Source organism: Trachypithecus francoisi, unplaced genomic scaffold (genome assembly GCF_009764315.1).
Source record: "Trachypithecus francoisi isolate TF-2019V2 unplaced genomic scaffold, Tfra_2.0 Lachesis_group20, whole genome shotgun sequence".
NCBI classification, from domain to species: domain Eukaryota; kingdom Metazoa; phylum Chordata; class Mammalia; order Primates; family Cercopithecidae; genus Trachypithecus; species Trachypithecus francoisi.
The window spans coordinates 14,827,233-14,850,358 of record NW_022681466.1 but is presented as its reverse complement, the minus strand read 5'-3'; the positions used below and the strand labels follow the sequence as shown (position 1 = coordinate 14,850,358).

General features: G+C 47.3%; 1 protein-coding gene across 4 annotated transcripts in view; it reads right to left on the bottom strand.

Moving 5' to 3' along the window:
* The window catches only part of LOC117066849 (pleckstrin homology domain-containing family M member 1), a 54,899-nt gene that overhangs the window by 15,542 nt on the left and 16,231 nt on the right, over positions 1–23,126 (bottom strand). For all 4 annotated transcript variants that reach the window (XR_004430523.1, XM_033182648.1, XM_033182647.1 and 1 more), the window contains exons 5-7: positions 17,499–17,883; positions 3,050–3,320; positions 112–1,029 (exon numbers count right to left, since the gene is read on the bottom strand). Coding sequence is in view for 3 of the 4 variants with exons in the window: in XM_033182648.1 (XP_033038539.1) it covers positions 112–1,029; positions 3,050–3,320; positions 17,499–17,883 (1,574 nt within the window). In the remaining variant the exon portion in view is untranslated. The remainder of the gene's footprint in view (positions 1–111; positions 1,030–3,049; positions 3,321–17,498; positions 17,884–23,126) is intronic.

Genomic DNA, 23,126 nt, shown 5'->3' with positions numbered 1-23,126 from the left:
AAGGATGGGGGCATTTGCAGGGAGGCAGAAGGGTGGGGAGCCTAAATCAAGAATCCGCAGGAGGCGGAGTGAGGCTGGCAGGCTGGGGGTGGCAGCGGAGCAAGTCGGCACCTGCGCAGAAGCAGCCTTGGGAGTCAAGGCCTTTCTCCATGGGGATGGCCACCAGGTACTGCAGCAGGAAGCCGTTTTCCCGGGTGGCAAATTTCAGAACCTCCTGACAGTTTTCATCCAGGCTCCCGCCCAGGGTCACCGCCTCCTCGGCCGTCTCCAAGTAAGATGCGAGGACTTTGCGGACCAGGTCCCTCCACAGGGCGGCCTCCTCGGCGTTCCCGGCCTGCAGCTTCAGGACGGCCTTGGCCGTGATAATTTTGAAGAAGGACGGGCCCCCAAGGCTTGTGTCTGGCAGGATGTCCCGGATGGTCTCCACGCCATGGCTGTCACTCAGCATCTTCTCATTGTTCCTGATGCGGAAACATTTCAGAGCCTCCAAGGACAGGGAAAAGATATAGGGCATCCAGGTCCTGTCCATGTACAGGTACAGCAGGGACTCCTTGATGGCATCTGGCTCTGGAACCTGGGCGGACGACCAGTCAAACTGAGTGCCCTGGAGGGCTGCGGGCTCCGACAGCAGGTCTGAGGGAGAGGGGCAGCCCTGGGGCACCTCGGGGGGGTCCTCAGGCTGGTCTGGGTACTGCACGTTCACCCACTCATCCTCCTGCTGAGGCCGGACCTTCTGCAGGGCCTCCCGCACCCGGTCCAGCCAGTCCTCGGCTTCATCCTGGGAAGAGGTGCGCAGGGTCAACTTCTTGCCAGAGAAGACCAGCTCGAAGCGCCCGTCACTGTGGGCCGGCCCCACAGACTCACAGCGCAGGAGGGAGCAGTTCTCCACACAGGTGCGCTCCTCGTTGCTCAGGTAGAGGCGGAACTCCAGCGGGGAGAGCTCACAGAAGAGCTCCTTCCAGATGCCCATTGCCCCCCGCCGCTCCACGGTACCTAGCTTCATGAGACCCCGGAACGGGTTGGACAGGCCTGGAGGCAGAGGCAAAAAGCACATTAGTTGGTGGGCCTGTCTCTGTCCTGCCCAAGGCAGCCTCTGCTGCCTGATGCCCTACAGTGCGTGTGGACAGTGACTGTCCCCAGAACACAGGCCAGCCACGGGGCACTATCACATGGGACCCTGAAAGCTGGATAGGAACATCTCCATTCACACCTCCACTGCTGCTCTTGCGTCCTGTATTTCACTGAGAAAATAAAAGCACCCAAAAGATCACCTCCACACACCCTGTTCCCTACACCCACGCCCTCCCTCCTGCTGCCAGGAATGAACCACGTGTGCTTCTTTCTGTGTGAGGCCAACCCCTCCATTTGTGCAGGAGGTCTCTCCTTCTGCAACCTCCTCAAGGACAAGGAGCAGTCCCTCTCTCCTCTGTTGCTGTTTCCTTGTTTCTCTATTGGGTGACTCCTATTGGCACACATGCACACTGTCATTTCTCCCATCTTTAGAAGCACCTCTCGTCTCCACGCCCTTCCCTAATGACCACCATGTTTCTCGGGTCCCTTTACAGAAAACCTGTTTGAAGAGGCATCAAAACTGTTGGTCTTGGCTGGACGCGGTGGCTCACGCCTGTAACCCCAGCACTTTGGGAGGCCGAGGCAGGTGGATCACAAGGTCAGGAGATCGAGACCAGCCTGGCCAATATAGTGAAACCCCATCTCTACTAAAAATACAAAAATTAGCCAGGTGTGGTGGTGGGTGCCTGTAGTCCCAGCTACTTGGGAGGCTGAGGCAGGAGAATAGCTTGAACCCAGGAGGCGGAGGTTGTAGTGAGCCGAGATCGTGTCACTGCACTCCAGCCTGGGCGACAGAGTAAGACTCCATCTCAAAGAAAAAAAAAAGAAAGGAAGCACTGGAGGACCTTAAACAAATAGCAGATCCTCCAGCCTGGCCAACATAACGAAACACCATCTCTATTAAAATTGCAAAAATTGGCCAGGCACAGGGGCTCATGCCTGTAATCCCAGCATTTTAGGAGGCCAAGGCGGGCAGATCACCGGAGGTCAGGAGTTCGAGACCAGCCTGACCAACACGGAGAAACCCCATCTCTACTAAAAATACAAAATGAGCTGGGTGTGGTGGCTCATGCCTGTAATCCCAGCTACTCGGGTGGCTGAGGCAGAAGAATTGCTTGAACCTGGGAAGCGGAGGTTGTGGTGAGCTGATATCACATCGTTGCACTCCAGCCTGGGTAACAAGAGCGAAACTCTGCCTCAAAAAAAAAAAAAAGCAAAAATTAGCTGGGCATGGTAGCGGGTGCCTGTAATCCCAGCTACTCGGGTGGCTGAGGCAGAAGAATTGCTTGAACCTGGGAAGCGGAGGTTGTGGTGAGCTGATATCACATCATTGCACTCCATCCTGGGTAACAAGAGCGAAACTCTGCCTCAAAAAAAAGCAAAACTTAGCTGGGCATGGTAGCAGGTGCCTGTAATCCCAGCTACTTGGGAGGCTGAGACAGGAGAATTGCTTGAACCCAGGAGGCTGAGGTTGCAGTGAGCAGAGATCACGCCACTGCACTCCAGCCTGGGTGACAAAGGGAGACTCCATCTCAAAACAAATAAACAAACAAAACAAATAGCAGATTTGATTAAGCCGCCCAGAGCTGTTACATAAACCAACTACTGAGGGTAAACACCTTTGGAAGGACCAGTTAAAACACCTGGGGCTTCATGGAGCCGGATGTGCTCTGAGCTATAGGTGGAATCAAGAGTTTTCTATAATCATAAATTGCATAGTTTTCAGGGAAAATATTTTCCTATTTGACTGGTGAAACAGTATTTTTGTCCTCTGTAGGCAGTTTTGAGACAATATAGTCCTTTTCCTGAAATGCTTCCCTGAATGAGCATGATTATGATGGCATTCTGGAATGAGGTTTTATAATACTTGTGGGAACACACTACCTCTTTAGCAATGGAAAACAGGACTTCAGAGCTGCCTTCTGAAAGACCTGGTCCCTGCAGATGGGACCCACCCAGGACCCTCCTATTAACCTACCCATCTGTCTCCGGTGTACAACCCGGAAGCTCTTATGCCCCTGGGATGGGGCTGCCTGGGCTTGCCTTCTTCCTGGGGAAGGTACACACGCTTGGTCTAATGCCCCCAGGGAGCAGCTTTTTCTTGGTCCTTGAGAAAAATGCCTGTGGAGACCAGGCCTTGACTCTGGAGTCCCCCTGGAAGAAGCTATTGGGTGGTCTGAAGCAATCTCCAGGGGTTGCTCCTGGGAAGGCCGGTAGAAGTCATCTTCTGAGATCCAGCTCTTGTTTTTCTGTTGGGAAAGAAGACAGCAGTTGTTTGTTTTAAAGTTTTTTTGTTTTTTTGTTTTGAGACGGGGTCTCGCTCTGTTGCCCAGGCTGGAGTGCAATGGTGCAACCTCGGCTCACTGCAACCTCTGACTCCTGGGTTCAAGCGATTCTCCTGCCTCTGCCTCCCGAGTAGCTAGGATTACAGGCGCCCACCACCATGCCCAGCTAATTTTTGTATTTTTAGTAGAGACAGGGTTTCATCATGTTGGCCAGGCTGATCTAGAACTCCTGACTTCAGGTGAGCCACCCGCCTCAGCCTCCCAAAGTGCTGGGATTACAGGCATGAGCCACCATGCCCAGCCTGAAGTTTTTTTTTTTTTTTTTAAAGTCTTTGTCTAGACATGGCTCATATATCATAAAATTAACCCACTTAAAGTATGTAATTCGGCCAGCCATGGTGGCTTATACCTGTAACCGCAGCACTTTGGGAGGCCGAGGCGAGAGGATCACCTGAGCCCAGGAGTTTGAGACCAATCTGGGCAACATAGTGAGAACCTATCTCTACAAAAAATAACTAGCTGGGTGTGATGGCACACACCTGTAGTCTCAGCTACTGAGGAGACTGAAGCAGGAGAATCGCTTGAGCTGGGGAAGTCAAGGCTGCAGTGAGCCATGCAGCCTGGTCGCAGCCTAGGCAACAGAATGAGACCCCATCTCTAAAAAAAAAATTAAAAAGTGTCCAATTCAATTATTTTGGCTTAGTCACAGAGTTGTGCAATCATCGCACCATCTAAGTTTAGCAAATTTTCCTCACCCAAAAAGGAAACCCCATACCCATTAGCCGTCATCCCCATTTCCCCTGGCCACTCTCAGCTCTAGGCACCCACTCATCTACTTTCAGTCCCTACACATCTACCTGTTCTGGACATCTCATATAGATGGAACTTGTGACACGTGACCTTTTGTGCCTGGCTTCTTTCTCTTAGTGGAAGGTTTTCAAGGTGCATCCATGTTATATAAGCATGTATAAGTGTTCATTCCTTTTTATTGCCAAATAATATTCCATTGTCTGGATCCACCACATTTGGCTTATTCACTCATTGGCTGATAGACATTTGGGTTATTTCTACTTTTTGTCTATTATGAATAGTGCTGCTATGATCACTTATACACAAGTTTTTGTGTAAACATGTTTCATTGTCTTGGGTATATACTTAGGAGTAGACTTGCTGGATCATGTGTAACTCTATGTTTCCCTTCTTGAGGAACTACCAAGCTCTTTTCCAAAGTAGCTGCACCATTTTATATTCCCATCAGCAATGTATGAGGGTTCCAATTTCTCTCGTTGAGGAATATATTCAAATCCATTCAAATCTAACTCAAATCCATTGTCTGTCTTAAAATGGGGCTGTCTTTTTGTTGCTGAGTGTGTTGTGGGTTGAACTGTGACCCCCCACAAAAGGACATGTTGAAACCCTACCCCCCAGTACCTCAGAATGTGACCTTTTTTGGAAATAGTCTTTGCAGAAGTAATTAGTTAAGATGAGGTCATGTTGGAGTAGAATGGGCTGTTCATCTAGTGTGATTGATGTCCTTATAAGAGGAGGAGAAAAGATACATGAAGAGAGGAGAACACCAAGTGGAGACAGAAATACAGAGGATGAACGTGTGTGACAGCAGAGGGGAGACCAGAGTGACATGTCTACAAACTAAGGAATGCAAATGAGCGCCCGCAACGCCAACACCCAGAAGAAAGGCGGGAACAGATTCTTCCTTAGACTCTCCAGAAGGAGCCTCCAGAACTATCAGAGAATAAATATCAGTTTTGTTTTGTTTTTGAGACACAGCCTCACTCTGTCGCCCAGGCTGGAGTGTAACGGTGCAATCTCAGCTCACTGCAACCTCCGCCTCCCAGGTTCAAGCAATTCTCCTGCCTTGGCCTCACAAGTAGCTGGGATTACAGGTGCCCGCCACTGCATCCAGCTAATTTTTGTATTTCTAGTAGAGACAAGGTTTCGCCATGTTGGCCAGGTTGGTCTTGAACTCCTGACCTCAGGTGATCCACTTGCCTCAGCCTTCCAAAGTGCTGGGATTATAGGTGTGAGCCACCATGCCTGGCCTGTTGTGTTTTGAGGCAGGGTCTCACTCTTTGCCCAGGCTGGAGTACAGTGGCACAATCAGGGCTCATTGCAGCCTTGACTGCCCAGGCTCAAGCAATCCTCCTGCTTTAGCCCCACGGAGTAGCTGAGACTACAGGCAAGCACCAGCACGTCCAGCAAATTTGTTATATTTTTAGTAGAGATGGGCTTTCACCATGTTGGCCAGGCTGGTCTTGAACTCCTGGACTCAAGTGATCCGCCCACCTTTACCTCTCAAAGTGCTGAAGTCACAGGCAAGAGCCACCTGCCCAGCAATGTCTGTTGTTTTAAACCATCCTGTGTATGGTACTTTGTTATGGCGGCCCTAGGAACTAATACAAGTTGTAAGGTGCTTTATATATTCTGAATATGAGACCCTTACCAGATTTATGATTTGCAAATAATTTCCCCCATTCTGTGAGGTGTCGTTTCACTTTCTGGATGGTGTGCCCTCTGGAGCACATAAGTTGTTAGTTTTGATGAAGTCTAGTTTATCTATTTTTGTTGTTGTTTATGCTTCTGGTGTTGTATCTTAAAAAATCATTGCCTAAGTCAGTATTACAAAGATTTACTTCTGTGTTTTCTGCCAAGAGCTGTATAGTTTTAGCTCTTACATTTAGGTTTCTGATTCATTTCGGGTTAGTTTTTGTGTAAGGTGTTAGGAAGGGGTGTTATTATTTTGCATGTGGGTATCCAGCTGTCCCAGCACATAGGGCCCAGGCCTGCTTTAGGGTTTGTCAGTCCTGCTTTTGGGTTGAGATGAGGGAGGCCTGGCGAGCAGGCCTCAGGGTGCTCATTGGCCACCTCTGCCTCTGCCGCCCACCTCTGGGCAGGCCCCTACGACCCCAGGCAGCCAGGTCCTGCCCCTTCCCTTCGTTGTTCTCTTTTGAATCTGAAGCTGCTCACTGGCTGGGGGAGATGGGGTTGCGGGGAGCATCTGGGGTGAGTAGGCTTGTGGGAGAGGATTCCGGTTTCTTTTCTCCAGTATTTCAAGTCCTCCCTGGCTTTCTGTGCCTCAACATGGAAGGGCAGAGGCAAGGAAGCTGGCTGGGCCACTCTAAGTGTCAGTGTACACAGAGGAAATGAGTCACACAGTGGGAACAGCCCTACTGTTTTGTTAAGTGCCACTAACCTCACCCTGACATCGCTATTTCCAGTCCCTGAATCAAGATTGCGCTCCCTGCTTTGTAAACAGGGAAGGGTTGCTTTGGACAGTTGGATCCACTCAGATGCTATACAACTCCTCAAGCCAAGGGTGGCAAGTTTTGACTCAGGCGACTTGGGGGGTGGCTCACAGAACTAGGTCCCCAGAGACTCCTCCATGGGGCCTTCAGAACTGGCAGGTGCTTCCCTCTGCCAGTGACAGATGATGTGTCAGTCAGGGCAGCCACTGGGGACCATCCACAACACTAGATTCTGAGCAAAGCCTGCCTAGGTCATCAAGACCTGGGGGACCTCCCTGAGGAAAATGGGTAGAAGAAACAGCTCCCCAGCAACCATGTGGCTGTCCTGGCAGCCTCACATATACCTGGGAAGTTGTGTGATCTCCAGCCTCTGGCGGGAGAGGGCACTGTCCCTGAAGACTCAGCTCAGGAGACATCCATCACCTCTACCTGGAAGCTTCTCTCACCTTTCCCCAGCCTCTACCCCTTCCCACCCCCTAGCTGGGTTAGGGGATCCCACAGTATTCTGTGCTTACCCTCATTCTAGCACCTATAAGGCTGTTTGGAATGGTTTTCTTGATATCTCCAGCAAGTGCCTGGCCCAGAGTCATACAAGATGAGGGTATAAATAATGACCATCCCAATGTCTATAACATAAAATAACAAAGGTGGGTCAAGTGGGCTGGAAGGAAGGAGACAAATGTAAATTTTAAGATTGTGGACATTCAGGATGGGCGTGATGGATCATGCCTGTAATCCCAGCACTCTGGGAGGCTGAGGTGGGAAAACTGCTTGAGACCAGAAGTTTGAGACCAGCCTGGCCAACATGGCAAAACCTTGTCTCTACTAAAAATACAAAAATTAGCTGGGCATTGTGGTGCATGCCTGTAATCTTAGCTACTCGGGAGGCTGAGGCACAAGAATTGCTTGAGCCCCGGAGGCAGAGGTTGCAGTGAGCCGAGATGGATGGAGATATTGCACTCCCACCTGGGCAACAAAGCAAGAGTCTATCTCGAAAAAAAAAAAAAAAGGGTTTATGGACATTCACTGGGGAGGGCTTCTCTCTCCTTTGAGGAAAGAGACTACTAGGAAATGTTCAGACACAGTCCACTGAGCACAGCTGCCAGGAAATGAAACTAGGGAACACCTTTTACTCTCTTAAGCAACTGGGAAAAACAGTGGAAATGTAGGTTCCTCGGAGTTTCTGCACATGGGCCTGGACAGAGCTCTGAGGCTGTGTGCTCCTGGCCCCAGGTGGGTGGGGAGGGGGAGAGGGTGTGAGAGAGAGTGCATGCATGAACACCACTGTTTCTCTCCTCTCCTTTTTTTCTTTCAGAGATGGAGTCTTACTCTGTTGCCCAGACTGGGTCGCAGTGGCATGATGTGGGCTCACTGCAACCTTTGCCTCTCAGGTTCAAGTGATTCTCCTGCCTCAGCCTCCTGAGTAGCTGGGATAACAGGCTCATGCCATTACGCCCGGCTGATTTTTGTATTTTTAGTAGAGACGGGGTTTCACCATATTGGTCAGGCTGGTCTCAAACTCCTGACCTCAGGTGATCCACCTGCCTCAGCCTCCCAAAGTGCTGGGATTATAGGCGTGAGCCACTGCACCCGGCCCCCTTCTCTCCTTTTTTCCCACCACCGTCCTACAACCTGCTCACTCAGGCAGGGTCCATTCTGGCCAGCACCCCATCCTTTACAGTGGAAGGAAATCATCACCGACTAAGGATTTATACCAGAGCTGCAACTGCCACCAGGGACCCAAGACAGAGAAATGCCACCTTGCATTACTAAAGGGTTCATGACACCATATACAACAGCTGAATCCCCATGAGGAGTGTGGCTGAGGAGTGAGACGCAAGGTCCCTGGGCCACTTTCAGAAGGATGAGACTTTGTCCAGCCTGTCCTCATTATGCCAGGCAAATGAACTGCCTGTACTCATAACTGTGGGAGGGGAACCACATACCATGGGTGGTCCATGGAGACAGTGATTAAGACCAAGTCCTAGAACTCACACTGCCCTCTGGAAGTGAAACTGAAATGAACTCACAACCCCCAGATCCCAGACATGCGTCACCCTTGAGAGCCCCCATTCCCTGCACCTCTCCTTCCCAGTGCTTAGCACAAGTGTAATTATGATTTGGATAATCATTTGTCTAATCTAATGTCTGTCCCTGAAGGGCCTTTGTCTGTCCTGTTGTATCACTCCACCCCTACCACCTAACATGGTGCTTGGCTTATAGTAGGTGGTTTGGGTTCAATGAATTAAAAATATATGTTTTTAGGCCAGGCGCGGTGGCTCAAGCCTGTAATCCCAGCACTTTGGGAGGCCGAGACGGGCGGATCACGACGTCAGGAGATCGAGACCATCCTGGCTAACACGGTGAAACCCCGTCTCTACTAAAAAAATACAAAAAACTAGCCGGGAGAGGTGGCGGGCGCCTGTAGTCCCAGCTACTCGGGAGGCTGAGGCAGGAGAATGGCGTAAACCCGGGAGGCGGAGCTTGCAGTGAGCTGAGATCTGGCCACTGCACTCCAGCCTGGGCGACAGAGCGAAGCGAGACTCTGTCTCAAAAAAATAAAAAATAAAAAAATAAAAATAAAAATAAATGTTTTTAAAAGAAAGACTGAATGGGTCTCTACACTACAAAACTTGATAGGTGACCTCAATATCTCCCCCAAAATAACATCAAATAAAAAGCATGTGGCTAATTGATAGAAGCATAGAAAGATGAGGACCACAGGGGCAGACATGCAGGGCACAGCCTGGCACAGTCCACAGGCCAGGAGCCCAGCAGGCCCACGCGAGCTAGGTGACTGGTGGTGCCAGTGACTGGTGCCTGGTGACTACCTACTGAATGAGCAGTGAATGAATCCACAACTTCCCTGTGAGACAGACACAGGACGGGGGCAGGATCTGAGATTCTCACATCAGACTCAGCACCAAGTGCTTAGATGTCCTAAGCAACCTCCAGCGATCAGAGTCCCCTGTAGCTGGCATAGAAGCAGAGCCTGCCATGATCACACCAACCTGACCACCCTGTCCACTCGATGGTACACTTTGATGACCCACTTTGGCCTCCCAAAGTGCTAGGATTAGAGGTGTGAGCTATCATGCCCAGTCTGAATGTCCATAATTTCACATTTGTCTCCTTCCTTCCAATCCCCTTGACCTACCTTTGTTATTTTATATTAAAGACATTGGGATGGTCATGATTTATTCACTCATCTTATATGATTCTGGGCCAGGTAGTTGCTGGAGATACCAAGAAAAAGAATCATTCCAAACAGCCTTATAGCTAGGATGGGGGAACAAAATAAACTTAGGAGTTGGCATCTCAAGAGTCTCTTGTGAGTTCAAGAACAATAGTTCTTCATCGATGCCTGCTCTCTTCTAGGTACAGTGCTTGGTGCTGACAATACAGAAGTGAACAGGCCTGGTGCTCTGTATCATAGAGCTAATATTCTAGTAAGGAAGATAGAAAATAAACAAGGAGACAAAGAGATAATATATTGTAATTGCACATAGTGATGAGTGTTATAAGTGAAGTCAAGCAGATGAATGGGACAGAGAGTCACTGGGGATAGTGCCTTTGAGCTACAGGGGTCCAGTCAGGGAAGGTTGAGACAATAATGAAGTGAGTCGGGAAAGAAGGAATAGCAAATGTAAAAGACTGAGGCTGGGCCGGGCACGGTGGCTCACGCCTGTAATCCCAGCACTTTGAGAGGCCAAGGCGGGCAGATCACTTGAGGTCAGGAGTTTGAGACCAGCCTGGCCAACATGCTGAAACCCTATCTCTACTAAAAATACAAACATTAGCTGGGCCTGGTAGTAGGCATCTGTAATCCCAGCTACTTGGGAGGCTGAGGCAGGAGAATCTGGGGTTTGTGAGTTCGTTTCAGTTTAACTCCCAGAGAGCAGTGTGAGTTCTCTGGGAGGCGGAGGTTTCAGTAAGCTGAGACTGCACCACTGTACTTCAGCCTGGGTGACACAGTGAGACTCTGCCTCAAAAAAAAATTTTTTTTAAAAAGAAGCCTGATGTTGCAAGGAGCTCGCTTGGACTACAGAGCTGCAAGGAGGCCGGTGGGTCAGAGCTTAGTGAGCAAAGATGCTATCCTGTCCCATCAGCTTTGAGGCCCTGGCAAAATAAGATGCCTGAGTCAGCAAAGCAGAAGCTAGACCCTGGGCAGGAGTGAACTCAACATGGTTAGTGACACTCTGGAGCCCTGTGGGGCGCGCAGCCTGCATCCCCAGCAGACATCACTCTGCCTCCAGCTCGAGGCAGGGGCTGCAGAGCTTTCCTCTTCAGCCTTTAGCTTGAGTTGGCAGGTACACAGTCGCAACCTTCAGGGTCCTAGAGCATTCATTTTCAGGAAGTAAATCTTCAGGATGTACTAAAGCATCTTCAGAACAGCAAATACGAAGAGTCTGACCCACACACTGACAGTTTTGTGATTTAAATGGTCATATTCAAGAAACAGAGTGAGGCCAATCAGATATCCATATGGAAAAATATGAGCTTTGACTTCTAACTCATACCATACACAAAAATCCCAGAAAGATCATAAACCTAATTGTGAAAGATAAATCACTAAAGCTTCTAGAAGATAACACAGGCAAATACCTTCAGATCCTTGGGGGAGATGAATATCTCTTAAATGGGATGAAAACCAAGCAAACCATAAACAAAAAGACTGATAAACTGCACATCATTGAAAGAATCTCTGTTCAATAAACATACCATTAGGAGGTTTAAAAGTCAAGCCCTATAGACTAGAAAAAGATACTTGATATAGATACTGTTTTTCTCCAATAAAAGACATATCTGTAATAAATAAAGAGCTCCTACAAATCAACACATACACATACAACTCAATTTAAGACCAGGATGACAACTTGGACAGACATTCTATAAAAGAGGATTGACTGACCAATAAGCAAATGAAAAGGTATCATCTTTAGTCATCAAGGAAATGAAAATTAAAACCACTACACATCTACCAGAGTGGCTAAAATTAAAAAGATTGGTAACACCATTGGCCAGGATAAAGAGCAACTAGAATGCTCATTTGTTGTCAATATGAGTATAAATTAGCACAGACACTTTAGGAAACTGTTTGGTGGTAGCATCTATTAAAGTTAAACATATGCCACCCAAGGACCTAGCAATTCCATTCCCAGATATAGATATCCACAGAAATAAGCACCGAGGATCTCCAAAAGCATGTACAAGAATGTTCACTACAGTTGTCTTCATAATAGTCAAAACCTGGAAACAACCCAAATGTCCATTAACAGAATGGATAATAGGGTGCGATGTATTTTTACAATGGAGTACTACTACAGAACCATGGAAAAGAATGAACTGCAGCCTCATGCTATATGTACAGTTGAAGCTCACAGATGTAGTGTTCAGCGAAAGAAACCAGACACAAAAGAATACATACTGCACAATTCCATTTATAGGCATGAAGTTCTACAACAGGAAAAACTAATGCACCATGCTAGAAGTCAGAATAGTGGATTTCAAGGTGCGCAATGACTGGGAGAAGGTACGCAAGAGCCTCTGGTGGGCTAGAGGACTAGACACATTCTGTATCTTGATCTAGATGGTGGTCACAGGGTGCACATCGTATGTAAATACTCACCAAGGTGGACACTTGGACCCTGAAGATCTGGTACTTTAGATACATCATTCCTCAAAAAAATTTTAAAGGAGAAAGTGCGGCAATTCAATGGGGAAAGGATGGCCTTTTCAACAAATGGTGCTGGCTCTACTGGGTATCTACATCCTTCATACACAAAAGTTAACTCAAGATGGACCACAGACTCACTTGTAAGAGCTAAACTGATAACATTCTTAGAAGAAATCATGGAAGTAAATCTTTGTGACCTTGGATTAGGTAATGGGTACTTAGATAGAACACCAAAAGCACAATTAGATAAATTGGACTACATCAAAAGTAAAGCTTTTATGCTGCCAAAAATACCATGAAAAGAGTGAACAGACAACCTGCAGAATGGGGGAAAATATTTGTAAATCATGTATCTGGTAAGGGTCTAGTATCCAGAATATACACGGTTTAAAGAACTAGCCTGGGCAACATGGTGAAACCTCTACTCTATAAAAAACACAAAAAAACTAGCTGGGCATGGTGGTGTGAGGCTATAGTTCCAGCTACTCAGGAGGCTAAGGCGGGAGGATCACCTGAGCCCAGGAAGTTGTGGCTGCAGTGAGCTGAGATCATGCCACTCCACTCCAGCCTTGAGACAGAGCAAGACTCTGTCTCAAAAAAAAAGAAAGAAAGAAAGAAAAAAGTACTATTATAACTCAACAATAAGAAGATAACATAATTTGGCTGGGTGCAGTGGCTCACACCTGTAATCCCAGCACTTTGGGAGGCCAAGTCAGATGGATCACCTGAGGTCAGGCGTTCAAGACCAGCCTGGCCAACATGGTGAAATCCCGTCTCTACAAAAATACAAAAATTAGCCAGGTATGGTGGCAGGCGCCTGTAATCCCTGCTACTCAGGAGGCTGAGGCAGGAGAATCCCTTGATCCTGGGAGGCGGAGGTTGCAGTAAGCCAAGATCATGCCATCACACTCCAGCCCGGGGGCCAAGAACGAGACTTCGTCTCAAAAAAACCAAAAACATAATTTAAAAATGGGCAAAGGTAGGCTGAATGTGGTGGCTCATGCCTGTAATCCCGGCACTTTGAGAGGTTGAGGCGGAAGAACTGCTTGAGTCCAGGAATTTGAGGGCAGCCTGGCAACATCGCAAAACCCCGTCACTACAAAAAATACAAAAAATTAGCTGGTCATGGTGGCGCATGCCTATAGTCCCAGCTACTTGGGAGGCTCAGGTGGGATAATCACTTGAGGTTGGGAGGTTGAGGCTGCAGTGAGCTGTGATCATGCCACTGCACTCTAGAAAGGCCAAAGGTTTGGAATAGACATTTCTCCAAAGAAGATACACAAGTGGACAATAAGCGCATGGAAAGGTGTTCAACTTCATTAGCTGTCAGGGAAACGTAAATCAGAACCACAATGAGCTCTCACTTCTTACGCACTGTGATGGCTATCATAATAATTTTTTAAAAAACTAGACAGTAACAACTGTTGGTGGGGATGTGGAGAATATAAAATGGGGCAGGCTGCTTTGGAAAACAGTTTGGCAGTTCCTCAAAAGGTTAAACATAGTTATCATATGATCTGAAAAATTCTATTCCTAGCTATGCATCCAGGAGAATTAAAAACATATGTCCACACAAAAACTTATACACAAATATTTGCAGCAGCATTATTTATAATAGCCCAAAGTGAAAATAACCCAAACGTCCATCAATTGATGAAACCATACATAAAAAGTGACTTAGCCATATGGTGGAATATACAGTGGGGTATTACTCAGCAATAAAAAGGAATGAAGTATTCATACACACGACAATATGGATGAATGTTAAAAACACATACTACATGAAGGAAGCCAGACACAAAAGGTCACACATTACATGATCTCATTTATATAAAATGGCAAGAATGGACAAATCTATCAAGATAGAAAGTAAATTAGTGGTGGCCAGGGGTTGAATGGAGAGAGCTGGGGAGTGATTGCTAATAGGCAGAAGGTTTCTTCCATAGGGGATAGAAGTGTTCTACAATTAGACTGTGGTGATGATTACACAACCCTATGAATATACTAAAAACACAGTATTATACTTTAAACAGGTGAATTGTATGTATTTGAATTCTATCTCAAATAAAGCTGTTAAAAAAAAAAGCGGGGGGGGGTGTGGGGTGGGAGGTGCCTCTGCTTGTCTATTCCATGGCCCTGGCCCCATCCTGAGTCACATGACTTAGAGGAAGCTTGTCCAACCCACAGCCCATAGGCCACATGCAGCCCAGGACAGCTTTCAATGCGGCCCAACACAAATTCATAAATTGTCTTAAAACATTACGAGATTTTTGGCTGGGTGTGGTGACTCATGCCTGTAATCCCAGCACTTTGGGAGGCCGAGGCGGGTGGATCATTTAAGGTTGGGAGTTCAAAACCAGCCTGGCCAACATGGCAAAACCCCATCTCTACAAAAAATACAAGAATTAGCTGGTCATGGTGGTGGGCGCCTGTAATCCCAGCTACTCAGGAGGCTGAGGCAGAAGAATCACTTGAACCAGGGAGGTGGAGGTTGCAGTGAGCCGAGATTGCGCCACTGCACTCCAGCCTGGGCGAGAGAGAGGCATTATCTCAAAAAACAAACAGAAAACAAAAAACATCATGAGATTATTTTTGTGATTTTTTTTTGAAGCTCATCAGCTATCATTAGTGTTACTGTATTTTATGTGTAACCCAAGACAATTCTTCTCCTTCCAAGGTGGCCCAGGGAAGCCAAAAGATCGGACACTCCTGATCTAGAAGCTACTGCCCAAAGAGAAGAGCACGAATAGAGCTGAAAATGCAAGACTAGACCCCACCCTGAGCCCCAGACCATGGCAGGGATATACTCCCAGCTTTGTGTCCGTGTACGCACAAGCATACAAATCCCTGCCTCTGCTTTCCATGACCCTATCTTGCCCTCCATGGTGTGGTTTAAATGTGAAGCCAGGTTGGGCATGGTGACTCATGCCTGTAATCCTAGCACTTTGGGAGGCTGAGGTGGGAGGATCACTCAAGGCTAGGCAACATGATGAAACCCCGTCTCCATTAAAAAAAAAAAAAAAAGAATTAGCTGGGCAGGTTGGTGCCACCTGTGTTTCTAGCTACTCTAGAGGTTGAAGTGAGAGAATTGCTTGAGCATGGGAGGTCGAGGCTGCAGTCAGCTGTGATTGCACCACCGCACTCCAGCCTGGGTTACAGAGCAAGGCCTTGTCTCAAGAAAAAAACAAAACAAAATAAAAACAACTGTGAAGCTTAGAAAAAGAAGTAGTCAGAGGCACCTAAGCCTGTAAAGGTATTTACTCTCCCTCCCATCACTGCAGCACCAGCCCTACCCGCACTGTCTCTCTCCTCTCTTGTGGACTTTCTCTGGAGCCTGCCCCTAGCATTCTAGAGCAATTGCTTTCCCTCACCCTGCTGGCTAGGCCGCTGGGGCTTGAACTGTAGCAGGGGCAGATACCACACACATCTTTTTCCTACCCACACTCAGTAAACATCAATAACTTTGGAAAACCGCAAAGGCCAAACAAGAACAAATGGAAAAGACAAAAGAGCTCAAATTCACAGCCTTTGGCTGGTGCTTCATTGGGCCAGTAGTTCTCACGCCTCTCTACTCATGTGGTTCTCTCAAGGAGATGCCCAGGGCTGGCTTCCCTCAGGGACTATGTTGACCCTGGCCTCGAACTTTTGGGCTCAAGGAATCCTCCTGCCTCAGCCTCCCAACTAGCTGGGACCACAGGCTTGTGCCACTGCACATGCTGGATTGGCTTATTCTAGAACAGCACTGTCCAATAGAAATATAGTATGAGCCACACATATAATTTTAAATGTTCTAGCAGCCACATTTTTAAAAAGTATGGCACATGTTCTCAAGATCTCCTAGGGCTGTGTTATAGGCCATGGTTTAAACAGAAATTTTTTTAAAGTAGAAAGAAATAGGTGAAATTAATTTTAATAATATATTTTATTTAATCCAATATATCCAAAATCTTTTTTTCTCTTTTTTTTTCTTTAAACAAGGTCTCCCTCTGTCACCCAGGCTGGAGTACAGTGATGTAATCACAGCTCATTGCAGCCTCAACCTTCTGGGCTCAGGCCATCTTCCTACCTCCCTGGTAGCTGGGACTACTGGAGGCCAGCCTCCCTGGTAACTGGGACTACAGCCACACACTACCATGCCCAGCTAATTTTTGTATTTTTTGTAGAGATGGGGTCTCACTTTGTTGCCCAGGTTGGTCTCCAACTCCCGGGTTCAAGCAATCCTCCCTCCTTGGCTTTCCAAAGCGCTGGGATTATAGGTGTGAGCCACCATGCCCAGCCGCCAGATATTTTCATTTTAACTTGTAATCCATAAAAATGAGATTTTCTATTTTTTTTATCATACTAAGTTGTTGAAATCCAGTGCTTATTTCACATGGCACATCTCCATTTGGACGTGCCACATTTTAAGTGTTCAACAGCCACACGTGGCTGGTAGCTGCCATATTGGACAGCACAGCTCTAAAACCCGGGTCATGTTGCAAAGTGAGTACGTTCAAGGCCTAGTATTTTCTAAAAATATTAATTTAATAGGCTGGGCGCACTGGCTCATGCCTGTAATCCCAGCACTTCGGGAGGCCGAGGCAAGCAGATCGAGACCAGCCTGGTCAACATGGTGAAACCCCATCTTTACTAAAAATACAAAAATTAGTTGGGCATGGTGGTGGGCACCTATAATCCCAGCTACTCAGGAGGCTGAGGCAGGAGAACCACTTGAACCCAGGAGGCGAAGGTGGCAGTGAGCAGAGATTGTGCCACTGCACTCCAGCCTGGGCAACAGAGCAAGACTCCATCTGAAAAAAAAACCAAAAAACCAAAAATCAAAAAATATTAACTTAATAATAACAAGTACTAAGGAGAAAATAAAGGTTCAGAGAGCTGAAGTGACTTGCCCAAGGCCTTGGCTGGTGAGTGGTAGTGGTTAAAGAGCTGAGACTGCGGTCAGATGAGAACGACCTTCACAGAGTGACGTGAAAATGACAGGAGATACACACGGAAACTGAGCAGCACAATGCCTGGCTTATATCTACAGCTCACAAGCCAAGAAACATGAACCCCATCATCACGATGCTATTAACACTATCACCGCAGGGAGAGGAAGGCTAACAGGGAGAAGGCAGAGACCACTCAGGGTCACTAGCTGGGGAAACCCTGCATCAGCTGACATTTCCCAAGACTGCCCCTTGAATGGCTTGCACCACTCACCGGACTGGTGGGTGAGGAAACTACCAGCTTCAGACCAGCTCTGTCATGAGCCTGGGCCTTCTGTGGGCCATTCCCTTGGCCCACTTCTCTGGCTGTCTTGCTGACGGTACTAGAAGGCTGCTGGCCTGAGGTGCTCTCTACACGCTGCTGTAAGTCCAGGGCGCTGGGCACCCGGGGACACGGCTCCTGCATGTGGACGCCATCTTGAGTTCCAGAGGCTGCCTGGGCAGGAAGGGGCTCTGCAGGTGCCTCATAGTGCAGGTGTGTGCTGGTGTTGAGGCCATGGAGGGAGAGCAAGGCCTGTGGTGTGGGGATCTCCGATTCTTGGCTCAGTCCGTTGGTTGGCACAGAGTTTACCTGGGCTTTGCTGAATTCCAACAATACCCTAGAAGTTTTAAACAAAGAAACCTGTGTGACAGGTTGTTTGCGACAATGCCCAAGGCTATTGGGGCAGAGGGAAGAATGCAAAACTGCTGTTTTATGATTTAAAACAACCCACACCTTCTTAATTATCCACTGCACTCCCCATCACACAGTCCTCCTCTGACACTCCCACCACATTCTTCCTGGCCAGGATTTAGGCAGACTGGGTGAGCAGGTGATTTGTGGAGCCTGTGATCTCAGGTGAAAAAGCTCCCACAGCAGAGAAAGAGGACTTGGTGTGAATGAGGACTTACTGGCATTCTGAGCAGGCTAGCTGTGGGCCTGGAGAGCTTGCTCAGCCAAACACACAGTTGTGTGGGCAATCGTTTTCCCAAACATGGTGTGCAGCAGAGCCTCCAAGGACAGTGTCTCAGAACAGGCCTCCTCCTCAGCACAGAGAGTTGAGGTGCCAGGACTCTGTGCCCTGGGGCAGGGACTAGGAGCAGCAAGGGCTAAACAAGTTTCCTGAGTGAGGTCATATTTTGTTCCTGGGCAGGCACTGGGACAGCAGGGCTGGGGGAGGTGCAAGGGCTGGTCCCCTCAGAGCTGCACTGGGTGTGGAGACAGCAAAGCGTCATATCCCCAGAAAGTGCTTCTGGAGCTCAGTGTACACCAGGTGTGTGAGGGTGGATATGAGTACACACGAGATGTGCCCCTGCTCACTCTCCATGGTGGAACTGCCACTCCCTGTTTCCTCCGTGCTGATTCCTGGGGCCACAGGGAGCAAATGCTACTGTCTTGGCACATGTGTGTGCACACACACACTCACACATACACAGTGCACAGAAACATGTCCTGGGCCCTCTGGAATGTGCACTGACTACCAACTGCTCCTCTCTCTCCTAAGGCTTCTGAGGAGCCAAGCTCCATTTCAAAAATAAACCCATTTGCTATCTCTTCTGCTTATAAAACCAGTGGAGCATGTCATGGGCAAAGGCAGGTTCAGATGGCCACAAGCTGTCTAAGGCCCCAAAGCCTCCATGCATCTGCCCTGACAGCTTGTACCGGATCCAGAAGATACATGAAGCTCAGCTTAATTTGGGCTTATGGAAATGAGGATTTTAGAATTCAAGTTACTTACCTGATTGTCTTCCCAGTGAGCTCTGCACCATCTTAACCCCAAACAACATTTCAAGACATTATACTCAAGAATAGGTGGCCAATCCATATATAAGCAACTGATTTTGGCTGGGTGTAGTGGCTCACGCCTGTAATCCCAGCACTTGAGAAGTTTGAGGCGGGTAGAATTACAAGGTCAGGAGTTCAAGACTAGCATGGCCAAGATGGTGAAACCCCGTCTCTACTAAAAATACAAAAATTAGGCCGGGTGCGGTGGCTCAAGCCTGTAATCCCAGCACTTTGGGAGGCCGAGACGGGCGGATCACAAGATCAGGAGATCGAGACCATCCTGGCTAACATGGTGAAACCCCGTCTCTACTAAAAAATACAAAAAACTAGCCGGGCGAGGTGGCGGGCGCCTGTAGTCCCAGCTACTCGGGAGGCTGAGGCAGGAGAATGGCGTAAACCCGGGAGGCGGAGCTTGCGGTGAGCTGAGATCCGGCCACTGCACTCTAGCCTGGGCGACAGAGCGAGACTCCGTCTCAAAAAAAAAAAAAAAAAATACAAAAATTAGCTGGGCTTGGTGGCAGGCGCCTGTAATCCCAGCTACTCGGGAGACCGAGGCAGAGAATTGCTTGAACCCAGGAGGTGGAGGTTGTAGTGAGCCGAGATCGCGCCACTGCACTCCAACCTGGGTAAAAGAGTGAGACTCCATCTCAAAAAAAAAAAAAGTAAATGATTTTCAACATAGACACCAACACACTTTAATGGGGAAGGAATAGTCTTTTCAACAATTGTGCTGAGGTAAGTGGATAATTACATGCAAAAGAAAAAAGCTGGACTGCTATCTCACATTGTATACAAAAATGAACTCAAAATGGATTAAAAACCTAAAGGTAAGAGCTAAAACTAACTCTCAGAAGGAAAGAGAAGTATAAACTTCATGTCTTTGGATTAGGCAATGGTTTCGTAGACGTGAGATCTACAGCGTAAGCAAGCAATGAAAAATAAATTGTAATCCCAGCACTTTGGAGGCCAAGGCAGGTGGATCACCTGAGGCCAGGAGTTCGAGATCATCCTGGCCAACATGGTGAAACCCCATCTCTAATAAAAATACAAAAATTAGCTGGGTGTGGTGGTACGCACCTGTAATCCCAGCTACTTGAGGGGCTGAGGCGGGAGAATCACTCGAACCTGGGAGCAGGGGGCTGCAGTGAGCCGAGATCACACCACTGCACTCTAGCCTGGGCGACAGAGTGAGACTCTGTTTCAAAAAACAAAAATAAAAAACGTTTGTGGTTTTTTGGTTGTTGTTCTTTTGTTTTTTTTGAGATGGAGTCTCGCTGTCACCCAGGCTGGAGTTCAGTGGCGCCATCTCGGCTCACTGCAAGCTCTGCTTCCCGGGTTCGCACCATTCTCCTGTCTCAGCCTCCCGATTAGCTGAGACTACAGGTGCCCGCCACAATGCCTGGCTAATTTTTTGTATTTTTCTTTTTGGTAGAGACGGGGTTTCACCATATTAGCCAGGATGGCCTCGATCTCCTGACCTTGTGATCCTCCCGTCTCAGCCTCCCAAAGTGCTGGGATTACAGGCGTGAGCCACCGCGCCGGGCCATAACGTTTGTGTTTTAAACGATACTATCAAGAAACTAAAAAGACAACTCAAAGAATGGGGGGAAATATTTTTAAATTATACAGAAGGGCGTATTATCCAGAATATATATAGAACACTCACAAATCAACAATAAAAAGACAAATAACCAAATTGTTAAATGGGAAAAGGATCTGAACAGACATTTCTCCAAAGAAGATATCCAAATGTTCGATAAGCACATGAAAAGATACTCAACATCATTAATCATCAGAGAAATGCAAATCAAAACTACAATGAGATACCACTTTATACCCACTGGGTTGGTTATAATAAAAAAGACAGAAAATAATGAGGGTAGGCAAAGATGTAGAGAAATTAAAGCTCATATATATTAGTGGTGGAGATGTAGAATGACACAACTACTGCAGAAAACAATTTGGTAGTTCCTCAAAAAGTTAAACATAGAGTTACATATGACCCAGCAATTCCACCCCTAGGTATATAACTAAGAGAATTAAAAACATATGTCTACCCAGGCTGGGCGTGGTGGCTCATGCCTGTAATCCCAGCACTTTGAGAGGCTGAGGCGGGCAGACCACCTGAGGTCAGGAGTTCACCTGGCCATCATAGTGAAACCCTTTCTCTACAATAAGTACAAAAATAAGCTGGGTGTGGTGGCGGGCCCCTATAATCCCAGCTACTCGGGAGGCTGAGGATGGAGAATCGCTTGAACCCAGGAGGCGGAGGTTGCAGTGAGCCAGTATCGCGCCACTGCACTCCAGCATGGGGGACAGAGCAAGACTCTATTTCAAAAAATAAATAAAATATAGAATAAAATAAAATACAACAATACCATCATTTGAACACTATTGATGCCTATGTGCCAGGGACCATTCTAAGTACTTAAATCTAAGTACTTAAACCCTCCATACGATACCTATGCCACTCAGTGATCATTATAATACAGATTCAGTGTACTCGGAAGGAGCTATTCAGGACAGTCAATTCACTAGCCCAACTGCAATTTGGTTTCTGCCAAGCAGAACTGCTTTATATTAATACATTTCATTTTGAATGTTGTGTCTTTTACGCTTTTATGTTTAATCTGTGGATGTTTTGATTTTATATGTGTAATGATAAGCACAAGGAATTTATGTCTAATTTAAAGTTACAAATAATTAAATAATGTAATAACTTTGATGAACTCTAAGTGTCAGTGAGAACATTTTACCCTTGAAATATACACTTCAAGAAATGCTGGTCTCTGTGGATGCTCAAGGACTAACTTCAAGGCCCAGCTCTACAAATGCTGATGCTGGCTGTGTGTTTGTGCATCTGTATGTCTTAGATTTGCCAGTTCCTCACACCACTGTCTGGAATTCGTCTATACATCCTGACCCTTGCCCCTCCAGTTTCCCCATAATAGCCGGGACAACACTTCCTGCACAGAGAGGATGGTTACTGATTCAGTGACCTTAAGCTGGAATTTTCCAATCACAAGACACATGAGATAAAAGCAAGACATATGACAAGGGGATGGCTGGCTGGTCTGCAGAGGAGGCAGACACACAGGAAGGGCTAAGACAGGTAAGTGAGCCTAGGTCATGCCCTGTGCCTGGGTCACACTGCAGGCCTGTCACACCACGGTCCCAGTGGTCATGGGAGGCAGAGACTGTTCCTCCCCAATGTATTCTACCTAAATTCCTCCATTTAACATTTGAAAACTCCACCTAATGTGCTCAGAAGCCATTTCCGGGCCTAAGACAGAATCTCCTATATGCGTTTGACTAACAAGCAATGTGCCTGACATTCCTGGGCTTGTAAGTGGTGGAACAGGACTTGAAACTAGGTCTGCTCCAAGCCCAGTCCGTAACACCACCCAATGCTGGTGCTCTTCCTATGCTGGATGAGAACCCTGGAGGGACCTGAACCAAGGCAAGGGCATAGGACGAGTGGAAAGAAGGTCCCAAACACATGGGATCTTCTTTTCAGCTGATGGAACATGGGTCCAACTGAAGGAGGTTTTTAATAAGAAGTTTCCATTTTCCACCTATCAGATGAGCAAATATCCAAAAGTTCACTAATACCTTCAAGTGGCAAGGCTAAGAAACGAGGACATTCCTGGTGGAGTGTAAATGGGCAATAATCTGTGAATATACTATATTAGTCTATCCTTTTGCTCAGCAATTTTGCTTCTGGGAGTTTACTGAACAGAGACAGTTATGCAGAACTAAAAGACCACATACACAAGGTTATTTATGAACACACGGGCCCTAGCACCCATTAAATACTGGGCTGATTAAGTAAACCAAGGTACATTCATACACTGGAACAATATGCAATAGAAAAAAAAAAAGAATGAGGCTGGGCGGGATGACTCAGGCCTATAATCCCAGCACTTTGGGAGCCCAAGGCAGGAGGATCTCTTGAGCCCAGGAGTTCAAGACCAGCCTGGGCAACACGGTGAGACCCCCATTTCTATAAAAAATAAAAATAAAAGAATGAAATAGCTCTGATATGAAAAGATCTTCTCCAAGACAAGATATAGAACA